The sequence below is a fragment of the Cataglyphis hispanica genome, chromosome 5, assembly GCF_021464435.1.
Source record: "Cataglyphis hispanica isolate Lineage 1 chromosome 5, ULB_Chis1_1.0, whole genome shotgun sequence".
NCBI lineage: Eukaryota > Metazoa > Arthropoda > Insecta > Hymenoptera > Formicidae > Cataglyphis > Cataglyphis hispanica.
In genome coordinates this window covers 4,904,741-4,926,315 of record NC_065958.1, presented here as the reverse complement: position 1 = coordinate 4,926,315, position 21,575 = coordinate 4,904,741, and the positions used below count along the sequence as shown (strand labels likewise).

Sequence of the window (21,575 nt, the reverse complement as noted above, 5' to 3'; positions counted from 1 at the left end):
CGTAGCCAGACATGCGTGAGCAGCTTCCCGCTCGAAAATTTCGAAACTTCTCTTTGGCCGATGTCGTCTTGTGGCACATGTGTCGCGCATCTTATTCACGTATATTATTATCGAATTACCAGGTATCTTGCAACGCTGTTTCATAATCAGGCCATTCATCGCGTTAAATATTAAAGCCAATGTTATACGACGATATGAACTTGTTTTTGTGTCCTACTCGCGGACACGCGATGTAAGAATCTTCCTAAATGCAAACGCATGTACTCATCTATCTAATTAATACATCAGCACGCGGGATCTTTCTACGTTAAAGCTTATTCCTACATATTGAATTTATTCGCCGTTGTCAAAAATTATATTTTTTAAGTCCCTGAATTAGATTGCAGAAAAAGTTGTATATTTAAAACTTAGAGAAATTTTACAATAATGCAGAATTATGTAGATATTATAAAGAATGTATTGATTATGTATATCATAATCATTATGGTTTAAAAGTTTAACAAAAAACAAGGCTTCATGAAGACATTCTAAATATTTTTGAATTTACACAAAAAATGATATATGTATATAAAAGATATATATTATATTATTTTACACTTACGAGTAAAAAAATATTTTATTCATTTTATAATACAAATTATCTATGCAACGTTATACTCAGGTACTCGCGTATTGACAGTATTACGTATTTTCTTCCACAACATAAAGATTGTTAGTTAAGAAAATAGAAAACACAGAAGGAGATTACACTCGAGATTACATTTGTATAAAGTATTTGTTTTTGCCGAAGAAATGCAACTGAAATGCAATAAGCAATCGAAGAAATAAGAAACGGTGCAAACATAACACAGCAATATCTTGTAACTACTGCTTGAGACATTCCTCTTGTGTGATCAGCATTATTCGAGTTATTTTTCCCGTTGACAATTGTATCTCACACAGCGTATCTCACCTACGTACGTACGTACGTGATTTCTAATCGCATTGCGAAGAATACGCCGATATGAATTATGTTGTGTACGAATACGAACGACAATGTGATATGGTATATAAGTGAATATGAGATTTAAACACACTATTCATGAACCGGCATGTATGAGGACTCCTAAAACTGATTCGGAAAAGGGAAGAAAAAACTTTCTACTGTCTAGGATACAAACCAATCAACTTTCACATCTGTCTTCTTATATCTACTTTCCGAAACTGAAATTATCTTAAGCTCGAAACCTTCATCTTGATTATGTTTTAATTGAAATTATTAATGTTACCTTCATTTATTTCTTAACAGAGCAGTAAAAGAGTAATACTTGTCCGTGTTATATTACCGTGAATATATTTGAGAGCGTAATAATTTAATTTAGACGTTGATTATCGCACATGCATGTTTTGAGATAAAAAGTGCAAATAAGATATATTGCAAGGAAATGTATATAAATAGCATTCCTCAATTTGATGAAAACAAAAATTACGAGACACAGATATTAATTTCGAAACTTTACCCTCGCGATCCCGGTACTTGATTTCACTCAAATCGAATACGTGATTCCGTTGTATAAGTGGACGTAGGCGTACGTAAAGCAGCGTATACAGAGCTGAGGAGGAAATGCCGTTTAGATGGCAACCTCGCGCCAACCTCGTGTTGCACTAATTTACATTCCTGCTCATTTACTAATTAATACAATTCCTGCAAAAATGTTGAAATGTACGTTTTTTACTTCGCTAAAGGCGTGATGTGTGAAAACATTATTTCTACGTTTTAATATAGATGATTATACCCTCTCTCATGTATATTCTACTTTAAATTTATTCAATCTTTATATTTAAACAAAAATTGTACCTAAAACAATACAATGTACTGATGAGAAAGAATCATTATTATCATGAAATGATTATTAACTATTGCATATATTATTTAAATGTTAGAAAATACTTGTTCTAACAAAAACAAACGGTGTAACTAGATATACATATAACTATATATATATATATCTTTTCTTCAAGACGACATTTTTAACAAATTAATGATGTCGATAATAGGCCGAAGGCTGCTTAATTTTGTAAAATAGTCTACACTGTATAGCTAGCTTAATATTCAGAATGTCGAACAGCGCATTACAAAACACATTACGATGCCCCTGCCAGGACGATAACATAATCTTTACACAACTCAGCTCAGGTAACTCTTGTTATGAACGTAGAAACGTATAAACGTGGCAGCAATCGTGTTCCTTGTGAATGCAAATATTCGTTATCCATGTTCTATTTGTAATATACTTTTTTTCTGTTCAAATGACTGTTTGCAACTTCATATTTATCATTTTATTTCTTATTCGAATGTTGCAAGAATTGTACAGATAAAAAGTCAAATCCTTATTACACGATAAAAAATGAAATCAATCAGTTTAATTTATTCCTCTATGTAAAAGAAATCACCATAAAACTTTTGTTCAAGGTGTTACAATCAAAAGATTTTAATTTGATTAATAAATCCATTCTGCGTTGTAAATACTTGCAACACATTATATTATGGTTAATTCTGTGAATTTAAGAGAATTTAAGTAATGCTTTAGAGAGACAAATTGCTACTTTGATCATTTTCAATTTGTCGAAGTGATTCGATTAGAGGACTTATCAAGTTTAATATTCTTAGCAAAGAGAAAAGCAATAATGACATGTGGAAGACAACTTCTAGTGGCTTTAATCGTGTATGTCGTTTAGCTCGCGGCGGTTTGCGCTGAAGAGATTATCGTCGCCGTTATGTCACACGACTTGACAGACCGACTCCCGTTTACGAGAAACATATTTCATCTACGCGCTTTTCACTTTTTATTATTCCTCTGACAACTGCGGTTACGCAGCGTGCATTCAAAATCGTCCAAACAGGAAGCACAGTAGTTTTAAGTTTATACACGCAAGTTTATCTCTTTGCATCCGCAATCTACAAGTTACGTCGATTAAGTATTTATCGACGTGTAACTTGATGTGTAATTCATTGCGAATGATCATTCGTGTATCAAACAAGACATTAGATTACTTAAGAAAAACTATAAATTTCGAAAATGCATAAAATTTTGAAAATTTTGAAAATACATTTAACTATGTACACAAAAACAAAGTTCAATGAATAGTTTTACGTTCAATACACATATATTTTTCTTTTTTTCTTTTATATTAAAAAACTTATACATTAAAAATATATTATATATGTAAAAATGTATTATATATATATCTATATATTATATTTTAAAAATACTTATAATCTTTATAAACATATATGTAAATTTATAATTAACATGCAAATTTCTCTCGCGCAATTTTCTTTTTTTTCTGTATATTTATCTTTTAGAAAATTTTTATTTTTAATCAAATAGCATACTGTAAATTCTTGAAATTATTATTAGCAGCATTAAATTCAAAAACTTAGATACAACTTATAAAGTTAAAATCTTACACAAAGTTTAATTCAATCTATCAAAATACAAATAAACATTCCAGCGAACAGAATTATGAAAGAGATCTAGAAAATTAATATCGCTAAATTCTCAATGAGTTATCATAACACTATTATTTGATATAGAATTCCTAATAACTATTTTTTTATTTTTGTAATTATTAATGAGAAGTATATATGCATACATATATACACAAAGCTTATTTATGTTTTCGAGCTGAGTTTCTAATATATGTACTTTCAACAACACTGTCAAGAAATTAATCTTGTATGATTATGTGCGTTATAAATAGTCAAACTTAATATAACAGACAAGATCTCATTGTTTCCAATGATTCCAATCACGTGATGTTGATCATTATTCTCTCATTTTGTGCCTTTGATATTTCTCGCACGCAATCTTCATCGCGGAATCTGAATGTAAATAAGAAAATATTGCTCATACTATTTTTATTTTCCGCTGAATCAATTACATACTGACATGTGAGCATCGAAAAAATTCATGAAAAATTATTTTTAATAAAATGAAACATTGTGAGAGTGATTTATAAATCTTGTAAAATGTCTAGACAACATTATTCTTATTTTTACGTGTGCTATTATATTTTTAAAGCTATTCTATTGTATATCATTTTGTTGATCGCATGCAAAATTATTACAGATGCTATAATTTATTTAGTTAATAGTGTAATATAATAGTGTAATATAAATATAAAAGATTCATTTATACATCTTAAAAACTGACAACTACTGATATAGTAGTTCTTAAAGACTGGCACATAACTACAAGATTCACAATGACTCATATGCATATGTGTATTATTAATTGACATATAATTCATAATTATATCAAAATTTTTATGATAAACTTATTCTCTCTCTTATTCTTATATACATAAAATATTAAAATAGAATAAATCATGTTTTTAATGCAATGCATATTCTTTTATAAATTTTATCCAACAATGGTAAATTAGTTAAAGTATATGACAAAGCAAAATTAAATTATTTACTATTCTAAATTAATAATATTTATTAGCTGGTCTACAATATAACATTGTAGCGACATCTGAAGTATCAAAGAATAGTCTTTCAATGTCTGCTTCATTGTCATTAACAAGTTGCCAACAGCTGATCTTTATTATATTATCAAAGATTAAATATTTTAAATATACGTCGTCGCCTAATTAAGTCATTATTTTCAGCAAAGTTAATTAAAATTATTCAAAGAAAATACTGTATGATACATAAAAAACTGTACTATATATTTACTAACTAATGAATCAGTATTTAATGTATGTATATAATTTTGATAGCAAAAGATTTTTCTTTTACTATCAAAATTATTACATTATTTTTAAATATAATAATATCTAACATTTATTTTTTATATATTTTTTAAGTTCTCGTCTTTCGAACAACACAAGATTTTCTGTATAAAAATATATTTAAATATTAAATATCAAACTACATTTTCAGTTTTATGAGACAAAAACAAAACTCTGTAAAAAATAATTGATTTTATGTTTTATTTTAAGATTTTATATTAAGATCTGCAGTAGTAGAATTAGTATTAGCAGATCAATTAGCATAATTCCTTAGTCAAATAAAATAATTGTTCAATTAATCGTCGAATCAAGACGTCGATAGTTCTCGGCTCTCCTCTTCCTTTATACGATTCGACTTCATTCAGTTCGACTTCTCGCTCGATATATCGCTGGAGAGACATCGATCGCGAGACTCATTCTAAACACTCATATACTGTCTTATCAGAAAACATTGTGTGCTACGTGGATTAAATGCAAGGTCATTTTTTCCACACAATTCATTCAGTTCCATACAAGCGGTTCCGTTCAACATATTAATCGAAAGTATGGTGCTCCTCGCGAGAAAAATCGCCAAGTGCGAGGTACTAGAAATATGTCACTGTCATACTTGATAGACCGGTTCTCATTTCACACATTCTTCAAAAATATGTACGTGTGTTGCCACTGCAGTAGCAGACTACATTTGTCTCAATTCAGGAAATTGAACTATCTCGTGGACATTCAACAAAATGTAAAAAGCTGCACCCACGTTAGCGCGAAAATCAAATCGCAAAGTGTTTCACACGCATCTTCCTATAATTCTTTTTAGTGCGCGTAAACATCTTTAAATTTAAACAATTTCTTTCATAGAAGTGTCGAGTGCTTTCGATAAAAATTGACATAGAAGTCTCGAAAAGTTATAAATTAGTATTTGTTTTTATTTACTATTTTTTTTTTACTTTCTCATGTTGACAATCTGTATGTTGCTTCATCATGTTAACAATTCTATGTCTTTTTCTTAATCGATAAAGTTACGTTTTATATTTTATGCAAATTGAATAATTAATCAATAAAATCTGTGAAAGATCTGAAGTAAATTTTGTGTATATTGTGTGTATTGTGGTACGATATTTATTCATATTTTATATTATCGGAAATAAATATCTATTATGTTTATAATATTAAAATAAAATTAATTTCTCTTTGTACCAGATGTTAATTTATTAATTGATGTGTTATTAGCAATATTATAATATATTTGATATATAGTATACATATTATAACATTTGAAAGAAAATTTTTAAAACAGAAATTACTAAAAGAGATTAAATTTTTACTTGTAAAATAATAAATATCTTATAATAACTTATATAATAATTAATTTATACATGTTTTCTTAAATAAAGATATATTCTATTTTACAAAAAAATCTTTGCGTGTGATATAATTAAACTTATTGTTAGTTTACAGATGTTATCTGGATGGAGTTGACATTTTTTATGATCGTGCTTAACAACATATGTATACTTAATCTGATAACGCAGAAAAACACGTTTTATTTAAGATTGATAACAACTTTTTTTTATTTTTTTTAAAAAGATCTCACTCATTTTCATTTGGTTTTATTTTTATTTATTTTTAAATATATTATCTTTCTGACAAATGTAGAATATATTTATTTTTTTATGTTCAATTAAAATAAATTATTAAAATAATCTTAAACGAAAAAGATATTTCAATTATTATTTTAAACGCGCCTAGAATGTGTTAATAATAATTTACGAAATGACAATTTTATCTCATGAATTGACCTTTTAATGATAATAACAAGGGGAAAATAATATCACTAATCTCGATAAAAGCTCTACAGTTTCATATAATGTGAAATAAATGATGATAAACAGTCGCCAGCTATAGTGACTCGTTATCCACTTATTGATTTAAAAGCTGCGTTATTTGTCTGCTACTTAAACGTATTCAAATATCTTGACTGACGCAGCTTTATTGACATTGACACATTTGCATTATCAATACTATAGAATCATACGATCATGTAATCTATTGCATAAATTCGTAAAAAACAAAATATTTGCACATAAACTTATATTTATAAATAAAAAAAAGACGTTATAGAAATAAATGCAGTAACAAATATTCAATCAGCTGGCAAATATTCAAATTTTACGTATATATTTATTAGAAAGCTTTTAAATGTTTATATTTTATTTTAAGCTTTTAAAGAGAGAGTAATGAATTCTGTATATTAATAAGAGTATTTTTTTCTATAGAATTTTTGTATTAATAGCACGCAGTTCGATGAGCGCATGGAAATCATTCAAAAATTAATTCAAAAATTGTGTTTTATTAAAATAATATTAAAAAAAATTATTAAAACAAAAATATGACACGATCTATTTTTTGCACGCGACAGATTATAACATTAAAATATTTCAGGCATGGTTTACCATCAGATCCTACAGTAATGCTGCTCCAATGGTCAAAATGTACATCGATGGGCAATTCGTAGGTAATCATTAACGCGTTTTATTCATTTAAATTTTTTTTCTCAAATTTTTCTTTTTCTCAGTTTATGTCATAAATGCGATTTATTCTTTCGGAGCTTATTTTTGTATTTTATTTTTGTATTTTTTAAAATTTATTTTTGATGTTTTTAACCATACAATTTAGATTTTTAGATTATAAGAGTTTATCAAATTTTTTTTTTGCAGAATCAAAGAGTACAGAGTTCACGGATGTTCATGATCCAGCAACGAATCAGTTGCTATGCCGTACTCCAAAATGCACGAGGGAAGAAATGGAAAATGCAGTACAGAGTGCACGGCAAGCATATGAGAAGTGGCGGTACACAAGCGTGCTAACGAGACAAAATTTGATGCTAAAATATCAAGCTCTCATCCGTGAACACTCGGTCAGTTTATTAATGCATTTTAAAGCTTAAATTAAATATTATACTGATTATATAATATCGCGTTGACAAAATGGAAAAGATGAAAATAGTAATATATTAATAATGGTAATATATTATAAATTTGGATAGTATTAACGAATTTTGCGAATATTAATCGACGAAGTGAAAAATCTGATATTATTGCGAGAATAATAACGGGCGAAAGCATTGATGACAAAATGCGGACATCAACTACCAAACAAATTTTTCTATCACCAATCAGTGTTCAATGAATATTTTACAATTTTACATAATCAATATTTTATATTAAAACTTTATATCTTATTCATTTATTCACAGAAAGAAATTGCGCAGAATCTTGTGAAAGAAAATGGAAAGACTATGGCTGACGCAGAAGGAGATGTACTTCGAGGTCTTCGTAAGTATTATGTTAGATTATATAACTTTATATGAATTATATAGACGTTAATATCCAAATTAACTTAATATCTAGTATGTTACTTTTAATGATTTCTCATTGATTAATCAAAATTGGTAGACGCTAATAAAAAGCATGTTAAAAATAAATATTATACAATAAATAAAATATATAAAAGCAAAAAAAATTCAGAATTAGTCCCGTTTTTTATGTAATTATTAAAAATTAATCATTTCACACATATGATTATGCTTTATGTTTATAAAATTATAATATCCATTTACAGATTTTTTATTTTTAATGCACAAAAGTTATTTTTAATTTTTTCAACGATTTACTAATTGCTAATATCATTCCCATATTGATTAATATTTTATAATGAATATTTAATATTGAATATATATATATATATATATATATATATATATATATACATATACATATCAATCGATGCTTATTTGTGCGGTGACAGAGGTCGTCGATGCCTGCGCGTCGATTCCGACGCTCCAGATGGGTGAATCCATGGCCAACATTGCTACAGACATGGACATCATCTCGTACAAAGTTCCTCTCGGCATTACTGCGTCTATTTGTCCCTTCAACTTTCCTGCCATGATACCACTTTGGTCGTTCCCAATATCGGTCGCTTGCGGAAACGCTGCAATTCTGAAGCCATCGGAGCGGGTACCAGGTGCGTCCATGATCCTCGCTGATCTCTTTACGAAAGCCGGCGCCCCAGCTGGCCTTTTAAACATAATACACGGTCAGCACGCAGCAGTGGACTTCATTTGCGAGCATCCTGATATCAAGGCTGTTTCCTTCGTTGGTTCTGATCAAGCGGTAAGCGAAGATAAAAGCAGGACCAAAAATAATATCTGTTTTTCGTGCTTCATCGCAAATCGGTCTTCTTTTTTTGCTTACATTTCACAGAAAAAAAACAAACTAAGACAATATATTTAAAAAAAAAAGTTAAAAGAAAACCATAAAGTTTTATACTTTTATACTAATCGAGAAATTTCTTAAATATACATCTACAGGGTAAATACATCTACAAGCAGAGCAGCGCACATGGCAAGAGGGTACAATGCAACATGGGTGCCAAGAATCACTGCATCGTTTTGCCAGATGCAAATAAGAACAAGACGCTATCGCAAATTGCCGGTGCGGCTTTTGGTGCCGCCGGACAACGGTGCATGGCACTTTCGGTGGCCATTTTCGTAGGCAAATCTAAAGAATGGATACCGGAATTAGTAGAAGCGGCAAAGAGATTAAAAGTAAATGCCGGTCACGTGCCCGGCACCGATCTCGGACCTGTTATATCGCCCCAAGCAAAGCAGAAAATTTGCGAACTGGTGGAATCCGGTGTTAAAGACGGCGCGAAATTAGTTCTCGATGGAAGAGACATTATTGTACCTGGCTATGAAAATGGAAACTTCGTCGGACCTACCGTGTTAACCGATGTTAAGGTAAAATAATGTTTATGCTGTAATAAAAGGATTAATTAAGACTGCACGCAAAGCAAATTTTTGTGCAAAAATTAATAAAAATTAAGTTTTCAAAATTTATGATTGTAGGAGTAAAGCGCGCTCTTGCAAAGCATGTCTTTTAAAATAAAAAAAATAAGTTTTTATAATTGTTGACATCTGAGAGTATTACCTATATTTTTGACAGAAACTTTCACGTATACAAAATAAGAGTGACGTATTTTAATTCAAAATATTGTTATTATATTTAATTTGGATATATTTTAGATTGTTTGATATGTATATTACAGCCTACGATGAAGTGTTATACGAATGAAATATTTGGGCCCGTTTTATCATGCATGTTCGCCGACACTACCGACGAGGCCATCGACATCATCAATAAAAATCCTTATGGCAATGGAACGGCAGTTTTCACGACAAATGGCGCGACAGCCAGAGCATTCGTGAACAGAATCGAAGCTGGCCAAGTTGGCATTAATGTACCCATACCAGTACCCCTACCAATGTTCAGCTTTACTGGTAACAAGGGTTCCTTCCTCGGCGATAACCATTTTTATGGAAAACACGTGAGTAGATAAACTTTACATGAAACTTCATTTTGATAAATTCATCTATTTATCAAAATATGTCATATTTATAACTCCTTACAATAATTCTTCAATTTTTTAATTCTGATCGATTATTTTCAAGATAATTGAAATTGATTATTTATTTATAAATAATAAATATATTGGTGATAAAACGATATACAGATGGAAAATATATCTTATTTATATAAAATTTAAATTCTTTTTTTGCATTATATATTGGATATATACAATTTATAGAAAGATAGGAATAAATAGTAATAAAGCTTAATAAAATTTTTGAACAATTAATAAATGTATATGCTAATGCTTTTTTATTATTGTTACTATATTTTAGGGTGTAAATTTCCATACGCAAACAAAGACAATAACTCAATTATGGAGATCTGGTGATGCTAGCGATATAATATCATCGACTGCGATGCCTACAATGCAATAAGACTGTAATTGTATGTAATTATACAATATAACAAACTATCATTTAAATATTTTCAAATTTTACAAGTATAGTTGTACAAAGCTCACTTCTGCAACTTCGTTATACGGTTATAAACGATGTCTTCCATTTTATTACGTACAAATCTATTATACTTTAAATGAATGTATTGTTATAAGCTAAATAAACTATATATATGTTTTATAGTTTAATAAAATATAGTCCATCTTTGAAAATATTGGTATTTTTATTTACTCAAAAATAAAAATTGATTCATTGGCAGAAACTATAGATATCACATGACATACAAAATTTATGTCATTATCAATAAATCAAATTATGTAATATCATTATTAAAAAAATCATTATTAAAAAAAATATATCTCGCAAATAAAAGTTTTTTAGTTTTTAATGATTCTTTATCAAAACAATTTTATTTTGTATTAAATTATTTACTTATGTTGATAAACAAATTAAAAAGTGAAATAAACGGTAATAAATTTTATATTAACTCTTAACTAAAAGCGCTTTGTTAAACATAGCATTGCATTTTATTTTTAAGAATATAATTCATAGAACAAAAAATAGCGAATGCGATTTTTTTTCTCTATCGATCAGTTTCTCATCTAGTGCCAGTCGCGACCGTAATTTAGCGCGCGAGCGGTGCCAGGCAAAAATATGCCTAAAACTCGATAGTACAAGCGCCAAAAGAAGTTCACGGTCGACACCTCCTAATTCGTCCTTGAACCCTCGACTCCGCGAACCCGCGCGCGGACATCTATCCCTTGGATAGATATTCGAAGCAACTTCCGGTAGTCGGGCACGACGTATGCGCCGACGCGCGAACCCTGTCGTCGTCGTCGTCGTCGTCGGGTCGCATCTGCGCATTTTCCAGCTGAGTTTCCTTCACAGGCGAGGTTCTGCCTGTCCCGGATTGTCGTGTACGCGTCGACACACTAGACCGGCAGGGAAAACTACGGGAAAATCTTCGATTACCGTTTCACATATCGTGAGTATCGTCGATTCATCTGTGCTTTCAATTCTTCCTCGATTTAGCTTTTATTTTCTTCCGTTTCCCTTTCTCTCGTAGAAATCAGCTTTATTCTATGTATGGAAAAACCTGTCAAGAATAATTTGTCTGATTTTCTGAGGAAGACTATCGACGTTTCTATCAAATAAGTTATCCATAATTAGTAAAGATTCGTTATGCATTAACACTAGAAGCTATTAACCATTCAAAATGTCGAGCATAGAGAGATTGTTGTTTTTCTTGTTTCTGACATTCAATAAACCTACGATAATTTTTTAAACATGTTGTCAACGTCAACACCGGTTAAGCGGAGTGTAATTAATCATTTTGGATTTAATTTTCGGCATGTAATACTCATTCGCCAAATGTATGCTTTATATCGTAATGTCAATAGCGTCGATATCATGACTGCCAGTGTGTTTATTTTTAGGATTTTTGTATTAAAAAATGAAATTTGTATTAATATATATTTAACAATCTTCGAACCTTTTTTTAATCATATTATTCAGTTTTAAATTTATATCTATCATATCTTTATCTTTTTACAAATCATATAATTTTTCTTAATAATTTAATTGAATCGACTAATTAGTACAAAAATTACTTTGCCCATATGTGTAAGAAGGATGTTGTTTTCTCAATCAGACTGAATAATGGTATTGATTGTATTTGATTATGATTTTACTCTTTATTGTCATATCGAGTGATTATTAAATCAGAAATATTAATCATATATATTTTAGTTTTGCCTTTCCACATTTCCGAACTTGTTGACATGCTTTAAACAATTTAAAGGACTTAAAAGGGACTTTTAAATGTCAAGCGCTTTCTATGCGAACTAATTTACAAACGCTTTCTATTTCCGTTATACTTTATGTCTTAATTAAACATTGTTTCACAATTGAACTTTATTAACGACCTGCCGAGTTTATTGCAATTTCAAAGACTGCAAAATCTTTAATAATAAATAAAACGTAAATGACCCGTTTATTTTTTTAAATATTAAAATTATTTTTAAGCAAATTTTATTTTTTTAATATTTTTTAAATTTATAATTAAGTCTAAAAATGTCAAAAGCTGTGACACAATTTTCAAAAAAAAAACCTGCACAAAATATTTATAAATGTTTTATAAAATTCTTACAAAGCAATATAACACAAAACAGAAGAATTTTCTCTATTTTTTCCCTTTGTAAAATGCATATTTAATGGAGTAATTTGTTATACAAGAAAATGCTCATGCAAGAAAATATCGTTTCGAAGTAATCGATTTAATTAAAGTCCTTAATATATTCATTAATTCTCCCTTCACTATTTTGAAAAATTTCTAAATTCGATCTTCTAATTAAGCATTTTTATCTCCCAAACAGCTTTCTCAGAAAAAATTATTTAAACACCTCTAATTTCGGCTCGCGAACATTCATTTCATCACCTTTTCTTTGCTTTAGTACAACGAGACTCTTTCTGACAGCATGAGTAATTATGTATAAAATAAAAACGTGATGCCAGAGAGGTTGCACTACAGCGATTTGTCGAGAGACAAATTATCTCGTATACTTTTGTATATCTATCTTGAATGTTTTAAGACTGATTCTTTACAAAATAATAAATGCCAGAAACATCGTTTCAAGAATAGATTTTTGAATCTGACAAAACTCGAAAAAGCCAAATAATATTGTCATACATAAATGTTTCATATTGATATAAACTCATTAATTCATTCGAACAATCGAAGTACATACTTTATTATAATGTGATAGATAATTTTATTACACCGAATGTTATTGCTCTGAATGTTCTACGTTGCATAAAAATAAATCAGTAAACATAAAATATATCATATATCATATATAGAGATCTATGAACAAAATTGTTCTGAAATTGAGATATTGATTCCAAAAGTAAACGCACACGTTATTTATAATTTATATTACAGTTTATTGCAATTTATTTTATAAAATATTATTTGATGTTAATCACTGTTAAGTGGATTGTCAGAAAAAATTTTCAGAAAAATTTCTTGATTAATCTCTTTTAAATATAATATCGCAAACACAATGATATTTTGCGATAATATCCTGTATAAAATCATTGATTTAATTTTCTTTTCAAGATTGATTTTAAATATCATACATGAGTGACTTGTTTCTTTCCTTTGATTTGTTTTTCTTTACAATAAAATTGGACATTTTGGACAGAGTGCAGAAAATTCCGCACTGAATAACGCGCTCGTAAAAATAAATATGTAAAACGATTCGACTAACAGAATCATATATTCCGGCCAGTTGAAGGATCGCTGACGTGTATCTCTAACAACCTCTATCCTGACAGGTTGAATAATTATGTACAAAACGGTGCGGAAAGGCGATGCCAGCCTGCAGTACACGATACTGCCACAGACGGATCAGTTCTCGTCCGGCGGATTTCCGCAAACTTCCGGTAAGCCCCGGCCGAGGATCATCAAGTATACGATGGGCACTGTGATGGTGCTCATCATACTGTCTTGCGTGGCCACGCCGTTCCTGATGAATCAGAATGATCACAACCTTTTCGCCAGCACGATGCTGGCGATGAGCCGAGTCGAGCCAGTCAGAAACACATCGAGAAGCCAAACGAAGGACATTGGTGTTAGTAAGAACAAAAGCAGGATTCCGACTACGATGGTGTCGACGACCGAGGTCACTAGGAGGAAAGACCTCGAAGATAACACGACCCCTTTCAACGGAATTCTCCGAGAGAAGGAAGAGGAGGAAGAGGCGGTAGTTGATGATACCACGTTAGCAGGTATTGTTTTGCTTAAATTCTAGAGAGAAACGATGATACATACGAGCGGATAATATGACCAAAATATTTTTTTAAAGTAATATAAAATGGGATTTTTTATATACTGATAAATAAAAACATCCCATATTTGATATTTAAATTCATTGTTCCGTATTGAAAAATGATATCTCTGTTTTCATAAAATATATATATACATATATATATATATATATATATATATATATATATATATATATATAATACCTCTGTTTTCATAAAATATATATTTCATTTGTCATCATAAAATAATATTGTACATCTAAAATGATATTATATTACACAAAGAACTATATAATCTCTTACCTTTGTCTACAAAAATTCTCTCTATTTTTTATTTAAATTAGAACGAACGTTATGAAACCGATCACAAAATTTAATTTTAACATTTTTAGAAAAACTCAATAAAACATATAAATATCGGATTTAAAACGGATTCTAACTTTACGTAAATTTATTAAGACACTCACACACACGCACACATTCTGTAATCTTTTCTTATCTATTAATTTTCCAATTAAGTTAGCGACAATACATATAGATACTAGATACTCACAACATAATTATTATTCCTGCGCAACTCATAAACTCAGACAATTTTCTTCTTTCAGATACATCGGAAATTAGTACGCAAGCAATTCCCAGCACGGAAACGTCGATGAACGGCCGTCATACGGTGAGGACTTCCGCTCTACCGCCGACAACGGCCCTCTCAGCGTCTTCGAGCGGCACGACAGAGGATACGAAGACGGCGAGCACGTCAAAAAAGCCAAAAATGCCGAGAGTGACTTTAAAACTGCGCGAAAACGAAACCATACCGCAGATGTATATGAAGGCTGGCATAGCTTCGTACAAGAAAGGCAACATCACCACTAGCGTTCTCGCGCCGCGCCTGAGCCTTGAGGGCCTAATATTCAAAACGCCGGAGGGCACGATAAAGCCCTGGCCTCAGAAGTGGTTCTTCAGCGATCCCTCGGCCGACTTTCAGTGGAAGGTAAGTGCTCCTCTATTTCTCGATCAAATGCTCAATACGTCCTCGGAAATGAATTGCGTTCAAGGGGACTTTCGGGGTATATAGCGTACATTTTTTAATAAAGTGCATCGAGTATCGTGCAAATCATCTATGCAAAAATTTGCTGACTTGTTTTTTTGCGCGTCTCGACTTTTTCTCTTTCCGGAATTTCTCTTTAAAATATCTTTCCAAACAACATTTTTTTTAAACATTCCACTTCTATAGTTTTTTCTTATTGTAATTTTTATTATATATTTTTTTTTTAAATAAAACTCGCCGGATATTGTCAAAACTCGACGTGTTTGTTTACATTAATTTATACTTACTTTTTATATAAATAAAAGCACTTTTAAAAATCTATTAATCTTTAAAAAAAATATATCAATGTCTCGAAATTACTTTCCACTGAAAACTTTTATATTTCTCGTTTTAAAGGATTTCTAGATTTATCAAATTCGCTCACAAAAACTCATTTCGTTGCCACCGTTATTATATTCCCCGGTTGATATCACAAGATATATCATGCATTCTTCTTATATTTTTAAGTCTACTAGTCGTCTAACTGTCGACTCGAAATTTTGCGTCCTGCATAAATATTGATCGCATTGCACCAAAGACATCTAAACTGAAGCACTCTGCCCGATCGATAGGCAGAGCATGTTCGTGAATCTAAAAGCAGACGAGCAATCGTTCGGAGCCTTTATTTTTCCCGTACGCTTCCCACCGGGACAGCAGATGTACTTTTATTTCTCTCTTGGAAAATTGTAGAACGTGACGTTATATATAACAATTTCTACAAAATGTCTCATGATATCGAGCCGATATATATATATATATATATATATATATATATATATATATATATATTTCTTTTCTCTTATATTTTCTCCATCTCCCTTGCAGCGAAAAGATTTTCTATGCAAATAAATTCACAAAAAAGAGAAAAACTGCTTTCTTGGAACACCGACCTGTTGTTGACCAATCAATATAAAAGCCTGTGTTTTCTCTTGATCCGATAACGCTTACTCGTTGCCACCGAGAATGCTTGCGCTGCACTCAAAGATTATTGCGAAAATTGCACGCGTGTTATTTAAAAAAAAAATTACTAATCGTGCGAAACAGAATGTTTTATACTTATGAAAAAAATATAATTTATATTTTTTTAAATTCACTCGAAATTTCTCACATAACTTTGCTAAAAACTACAAGTTTTCTTTTTGTACGAGAGCATATTTTATAATTAGTAAAAATTTAATAATCAAAATTAACAAAAAATAATTGTCTTATTAAAAATTTAGCGACAATAGAAATAATTTTGGTTTTCTTGTTAAAAAAAATTATTTTGTCACATATTTTTGTTACTATATTATTCATTAAATGCATTAGATCTTTTTAGCTCTAATATATATTTAATTTATCAAACTAAAAGCTGCTCGTCGAATAGGCATCTTATTACTTTTATCCAATTTTCATATATTGTGTAACATATAATAATACACTTTAGTTTATAACTTGCCGCACCTAAAACTTTTACAGATAAAGTGCTTAATTTATGATTGAATTAAAAATTCCAATAACGCAGCGTACAAGAAATTAAGAGAATCTTGAATATCTGCTAATTCATATATTTATCGGTATCCAATTTAATGACGCAATGTTGGATACAACGACGTCTCTGCCAGTTTGTGTTCTGCATATTGAACAGTAATTGGGGTAACAGAGAACAACATTTTCCGATGAATATTCATCTTCTATCTCTCATGGATAAGTAAGTAGTGTGGATTATAACGCAAGATAATACGGGCATCATCGATGAAAATCGCAAAAGTGTATTTTGGAGTTTCTTGATTTAAAAAATATCGATATAAAAAACAATAACTTCATAAAATTATATTAATCTTGATGTATCGGAATATAGAAATAATTAAAATCCAAATAATGTTTGTAATAAATTATAACATGTCTCAATCGAAATATTAAGTCGGATTCCACGAACGACGGAAATTGTTGTTCAGACGAAGGCTCGGTGGCATTAAATAGAACACTATCGTGAATTCCGCGCATTACACGATGCACAAATCAGAATTTCAAGCAGGTTATTGCGCCGATGGCTGACGAAATGGGAGCTAGCAAAAACGTATTATCGTGCACGCAAAGCTGACGTTTGACCTAATGGCGAATTAAAGCAGTCAGTGTACAATCGAGAGATTTCAAAGAATGTTCATTTATTCAACAATGTGAATATTGTATAAAAACTGAAAAATAATCTGAAAAATGCTCCTTTGCGGGGAAAAAAAGCTATTTTTAAATAGTTAGGATACCTAAAAAACACAATTCTAACAAAAATAAAGTGTGATGTTTGACTTCACTGATCCAATTTATATTTTTTTAGACTATTTTTCTTTTCAGCTATCATTCTATTTAACTCTAGGTTATATATATATATATATATATATATATATATATATATATATATGTATATGTATATAAATATGTTAATTATAAAATTTTATATAAAATTTTATATTATATAAATTAATATTGTTGATTAAATTAATAACTTTTATAATATTAATGGTTTACTAATTGAGTTGTTATCGTAAATGACATGTACATTTAAATATGGAAATATATAATAAAAATGAGAAAAAAAAAAGAAAAAGAAACATTACATGATATTTCAATTAAATAAAAATATTTCACACAATGGAAATTTATGAAAATATAGAAAAATATAAGAAAGTGAAATACATTATTCATTACTTCAACTTGTCACGCAACGAAGATATCTATCGTATAATGAGTACGTTTAATTAACCGGATTAAACTAATGTATCATTGAATTTGCAGGGCTCGACTCAAATGCCGGTAACAATTTACATCGTCCTTGCGGGACTGGCCGCTTTGGCAAGCATCAGTATCGTCCTAATGTTTTATGTGCAACGTAAAGCATCGAGACGTCAACGGCCGAACATAGAGGAGCCGGAAGTCGAGGAACACGAGGAAGACAAGTCGACTCTTTTGGGTGCGGAGAGCCAAGAGATCGAGGAAAAGGAGTAATTGCTTGGCAAGACAAACACAACGCATCCGTACATATAGCGCGCGTAAGACTTGCCTATTTTTACAACACATCAGTTAGGTTTAGAGTCTTCCAGGTCGAAGGATTGAACCTTGAGAAACGAAACAGATACGAGAAGGATTTTTTTATGATGCAACCGGAATTAACTAGAATCGTATTAGGACGAACGCGCTCCATAATTCGATTGCCTGAATTAAGAATCTGCACGATTTTTTTTTTTTTGCGAGATTGCTCACAATATTGTTGTTACGCCCGTAAGTTTACCTCGCGCGATAACGGATTTTTAAACAAGGGATTTTTCCGCACAAAAGTGGAAACAATCACATTGTACAATCATTCTTAGCATGGCACTTTCATTTAGATGCCCAATTTACATGTTTGTTAAGAAATTAGCAACGGACCAATTAAGTTTGTTGCAATTGTGGTATATCTCGACTAGCGACTATGATTAAAACGATAACGATACGACAATGAATCTTGCGATAGTCGAGTTGATCAATGAAAAGTTACATAAAGAGATTCTGTTGTTAATTGAATAAGTTTGTGATGAAGTAGAGCAGGTTTTAAAGACCCGCCACGGATGGACGCACGATGTTCGTAAAGACAAACTACATATATACAGAGAAAAAGTACCTGGCGAATTAAGAAGACCGAAGTTTATAATATCCTTCACAAAACTAAATGTAGAACTCTTTCTTGACATTCACTCCCTGGGTGAAAAATTTTTTGAAGTTTTTATACAAAATTTATAAATATTTAACTCGACAATGCCTAAGAAAAGAAGCGTCTTAAAAATTTAAATATTATCTTCAAAATTCCGGTTACTAAACACATAGGACATATGTTTTTGTAATAAAGGAGAATGCAAGAAGTAAGTGATTTTAAATAAGATTAAATGAAGAATTTAAATTATACAGAGTGCAGTAAGATAGATTAAAATTAGTCTGAAAATCTAAAGGAAAAAAAAAAAAAAATACAAATGTACATGCGATAGCACATGAAAAAATAAATATATTATAGTCTTGAAAGAATTTTAGAAGCCCACAGAAAGGTCTCCTTAATTCGGCCATCTGTATTTGCTAAACTTTCTATAATGTACATGATATGCGTATATATATATATATGATTATAAGATATTATGTATACGTGTGTCATCGACTTTTTTAGCGAATCTCGAAAAAACAACGTGCTTTTTGACTTTCTGACGGCAGTCGAATTCTATCTGCGTACAAAAGTAGCTATATTGCCAGCTACAATAAAGAGCCAGCTTTCAAACTCCTCGTTTAATTAAAAGTGATGTTTGACGAACGTACTATCAGATATATTGTTCGATCGATATTCGCGCATCGTTCACTCGACGATATCTATCGTATGGGGAGAAATATAATACCATATTTTTTTTGCAAGGTCTCTCAAACAGCTTGACGCGATATCGCGTCAAAATATATGTATACATGACTCATATTAAATTAACCCGAGCTCTACGCAATATCGAAGTTTAATTATAGATTGATTCAATCAATGTCGTTTTATTAAAATATGATACATTATTTGTAAAAATCGGGACACAGAATTTTATTAACCGGTTAAAATTTGCAAAAAAAAAACACTAAATAAATTATATTTAATTAAAATTGAAATAATTAATGTAGAATAATAAAGATATGTATTATATTTGTCAATATTATCATAAAAGTACGTCACTCAGAAAATTATATATTTAAAAACACAATATGTTGCAAACAAATAGACATAATAATATTTTCAAAATAAAAGTAAAGTTTCAGCTTTTTAATTTATTTAATATTTTTGAAAAGCCTAAATTGTCTTTATATCACACATGTTAAAATCTAAAAATAACTAATATTTCTTTTAAATTAAATTTTGTTTTGCTAGATTAAATAAGTCAATATCAGACTACTGATATTATATATCATACTATAAAAATAATTACAATCTCTTATATCAATTCCTTAATATTTTATATTTGTATCTGATTATCAAAATAATTCTTATGTTTTCTCAATGCAAAATTAATAAATTTTGAGATGTTATCAAGCAATTTATCATAACATGCAAAACAAGACTTATTCGAGTTTTAACCGAGTTTTAAGGATGCTTTTCAAGATTGGTTCTAAAGATCAGTTTTGCCACTTTATTTTCTTCAAGGCAGAACGCATAAGATAAAATTGTGCCGATAATTTCACGCTTAAAGACCAACGCTTGTACAGGCGTATCGAATCTAGTGTATATTTATTACATAATGACGATAACAAGTTGACCTAACATTGTGCAAGTTGTTTACTCTGTGTGTCTATAAGATCCATTTTATCAGTAGATATTTTCTACAATATCCGTGCGCACATAGTTCCATCTTTTTTCAATTTATTCTATACTCTATAATAGTTATTACGGATATATAAATCTATAAAACTAAAAAAATCGCTTTAAATTGTTATAATGTACACACTTGCTTCAAAGCATCACGAAAATATATTAAAAAGAAATGATACTAACATCAACAGATAATAAATTCTAAACTTAAAAATTATTTATTCTAAATAAAAATTCATCTATTTACTTACAAAAATTTATATTCAGTTTCATGTGATTAAAATGAAAAAAAAAAAACGGGTACAACAATTTTTCGATGCTTGCCATTAAAAATATAGACTGTTACTAATAAAATTAAAATGTATAAATTAACAGAAAATCGAAAATGAGAAGTGTTTAAAATAATTGCATTTTTATAACTACATCATTATATTAATTTAATTACAATAATTTTATTCAACATCTTTGATCGAAAGATAGAGAATTATAAATATATGATCTTACAAAATTAAGCAATTTCACAGAATCCATCTAATTTTGTACATATTGCACATGCCATTTGCGCAGTTAAAGTCAAACTCACACACACAGTATCACAAATTCACCTAGAAATGTTCATGAAAAACATAAGTATAATGTTTATCAATTGTCACTTACACTGTTTTGTATATTTTATAATAATGAGC

The 21,575-nt window shown here is 29.9% G+C and overlaps 2 protein-coding genes across 2 annotated transcripts; both read left to right on the top strand.

Moving 5' to 3' along the window:
• The first annotated feature begins 5,229 nt into the window (after window positions 1–5,229).
• On the top strand, window positions 5,230–10,851 carry LOC126849489 (probable methylmalonate-semialdehyde dehydrogenase [acylating], mitochondrial). The gene is made up of 8 exons (XM_050591382.1): window positions 5,230–5,360; window positions 7,213–7,285; window positions 7,488–7,687; window positions 8,027–8,105; window positions 8,578–8,945; window positions 9,143–9,571; window positions 9,880–10,158; window positions 10,517–10,851. Exons 1-8 carry the CDS (start codon window positions 5,325–5,327, stop codon window positions 10,616–10,618), a joined length of 1,566 nt encoding a protein of 521 aa, XP_050447339.1. The 5' UTR covers window positions 5,230–5,324; the 3' UTR covers window positions 10,619–10,851.
• Window positions 10,852–11,261: 410 nt separating this feature from the next.
• Window positions 11,262–20,301, top strand: LOC126849498 (uncharacterized). The gene is made up of 4 exons (XM_050591396.1): window positions 11,262–11,624; window positions 13,976–14,428; window positions 15,076–15,458; window positions 18,327–20,301. Exons 2-4 carry the CDS (start codon window positions 13,987–13,989, stop codon window positions 18,534–18,536), a joined length of 1,035 nt encoding a protein of 344 aa, XP_050447353.1. The 5' UTR covers window positions 11,262–11,624; window positions 13,976–13,986; the 3' UTR covers window positions 18,537–20,301.
• The last annotated feature ends 1,274 nt before the right edge of the window (window positions 20,302–21,575 follow it).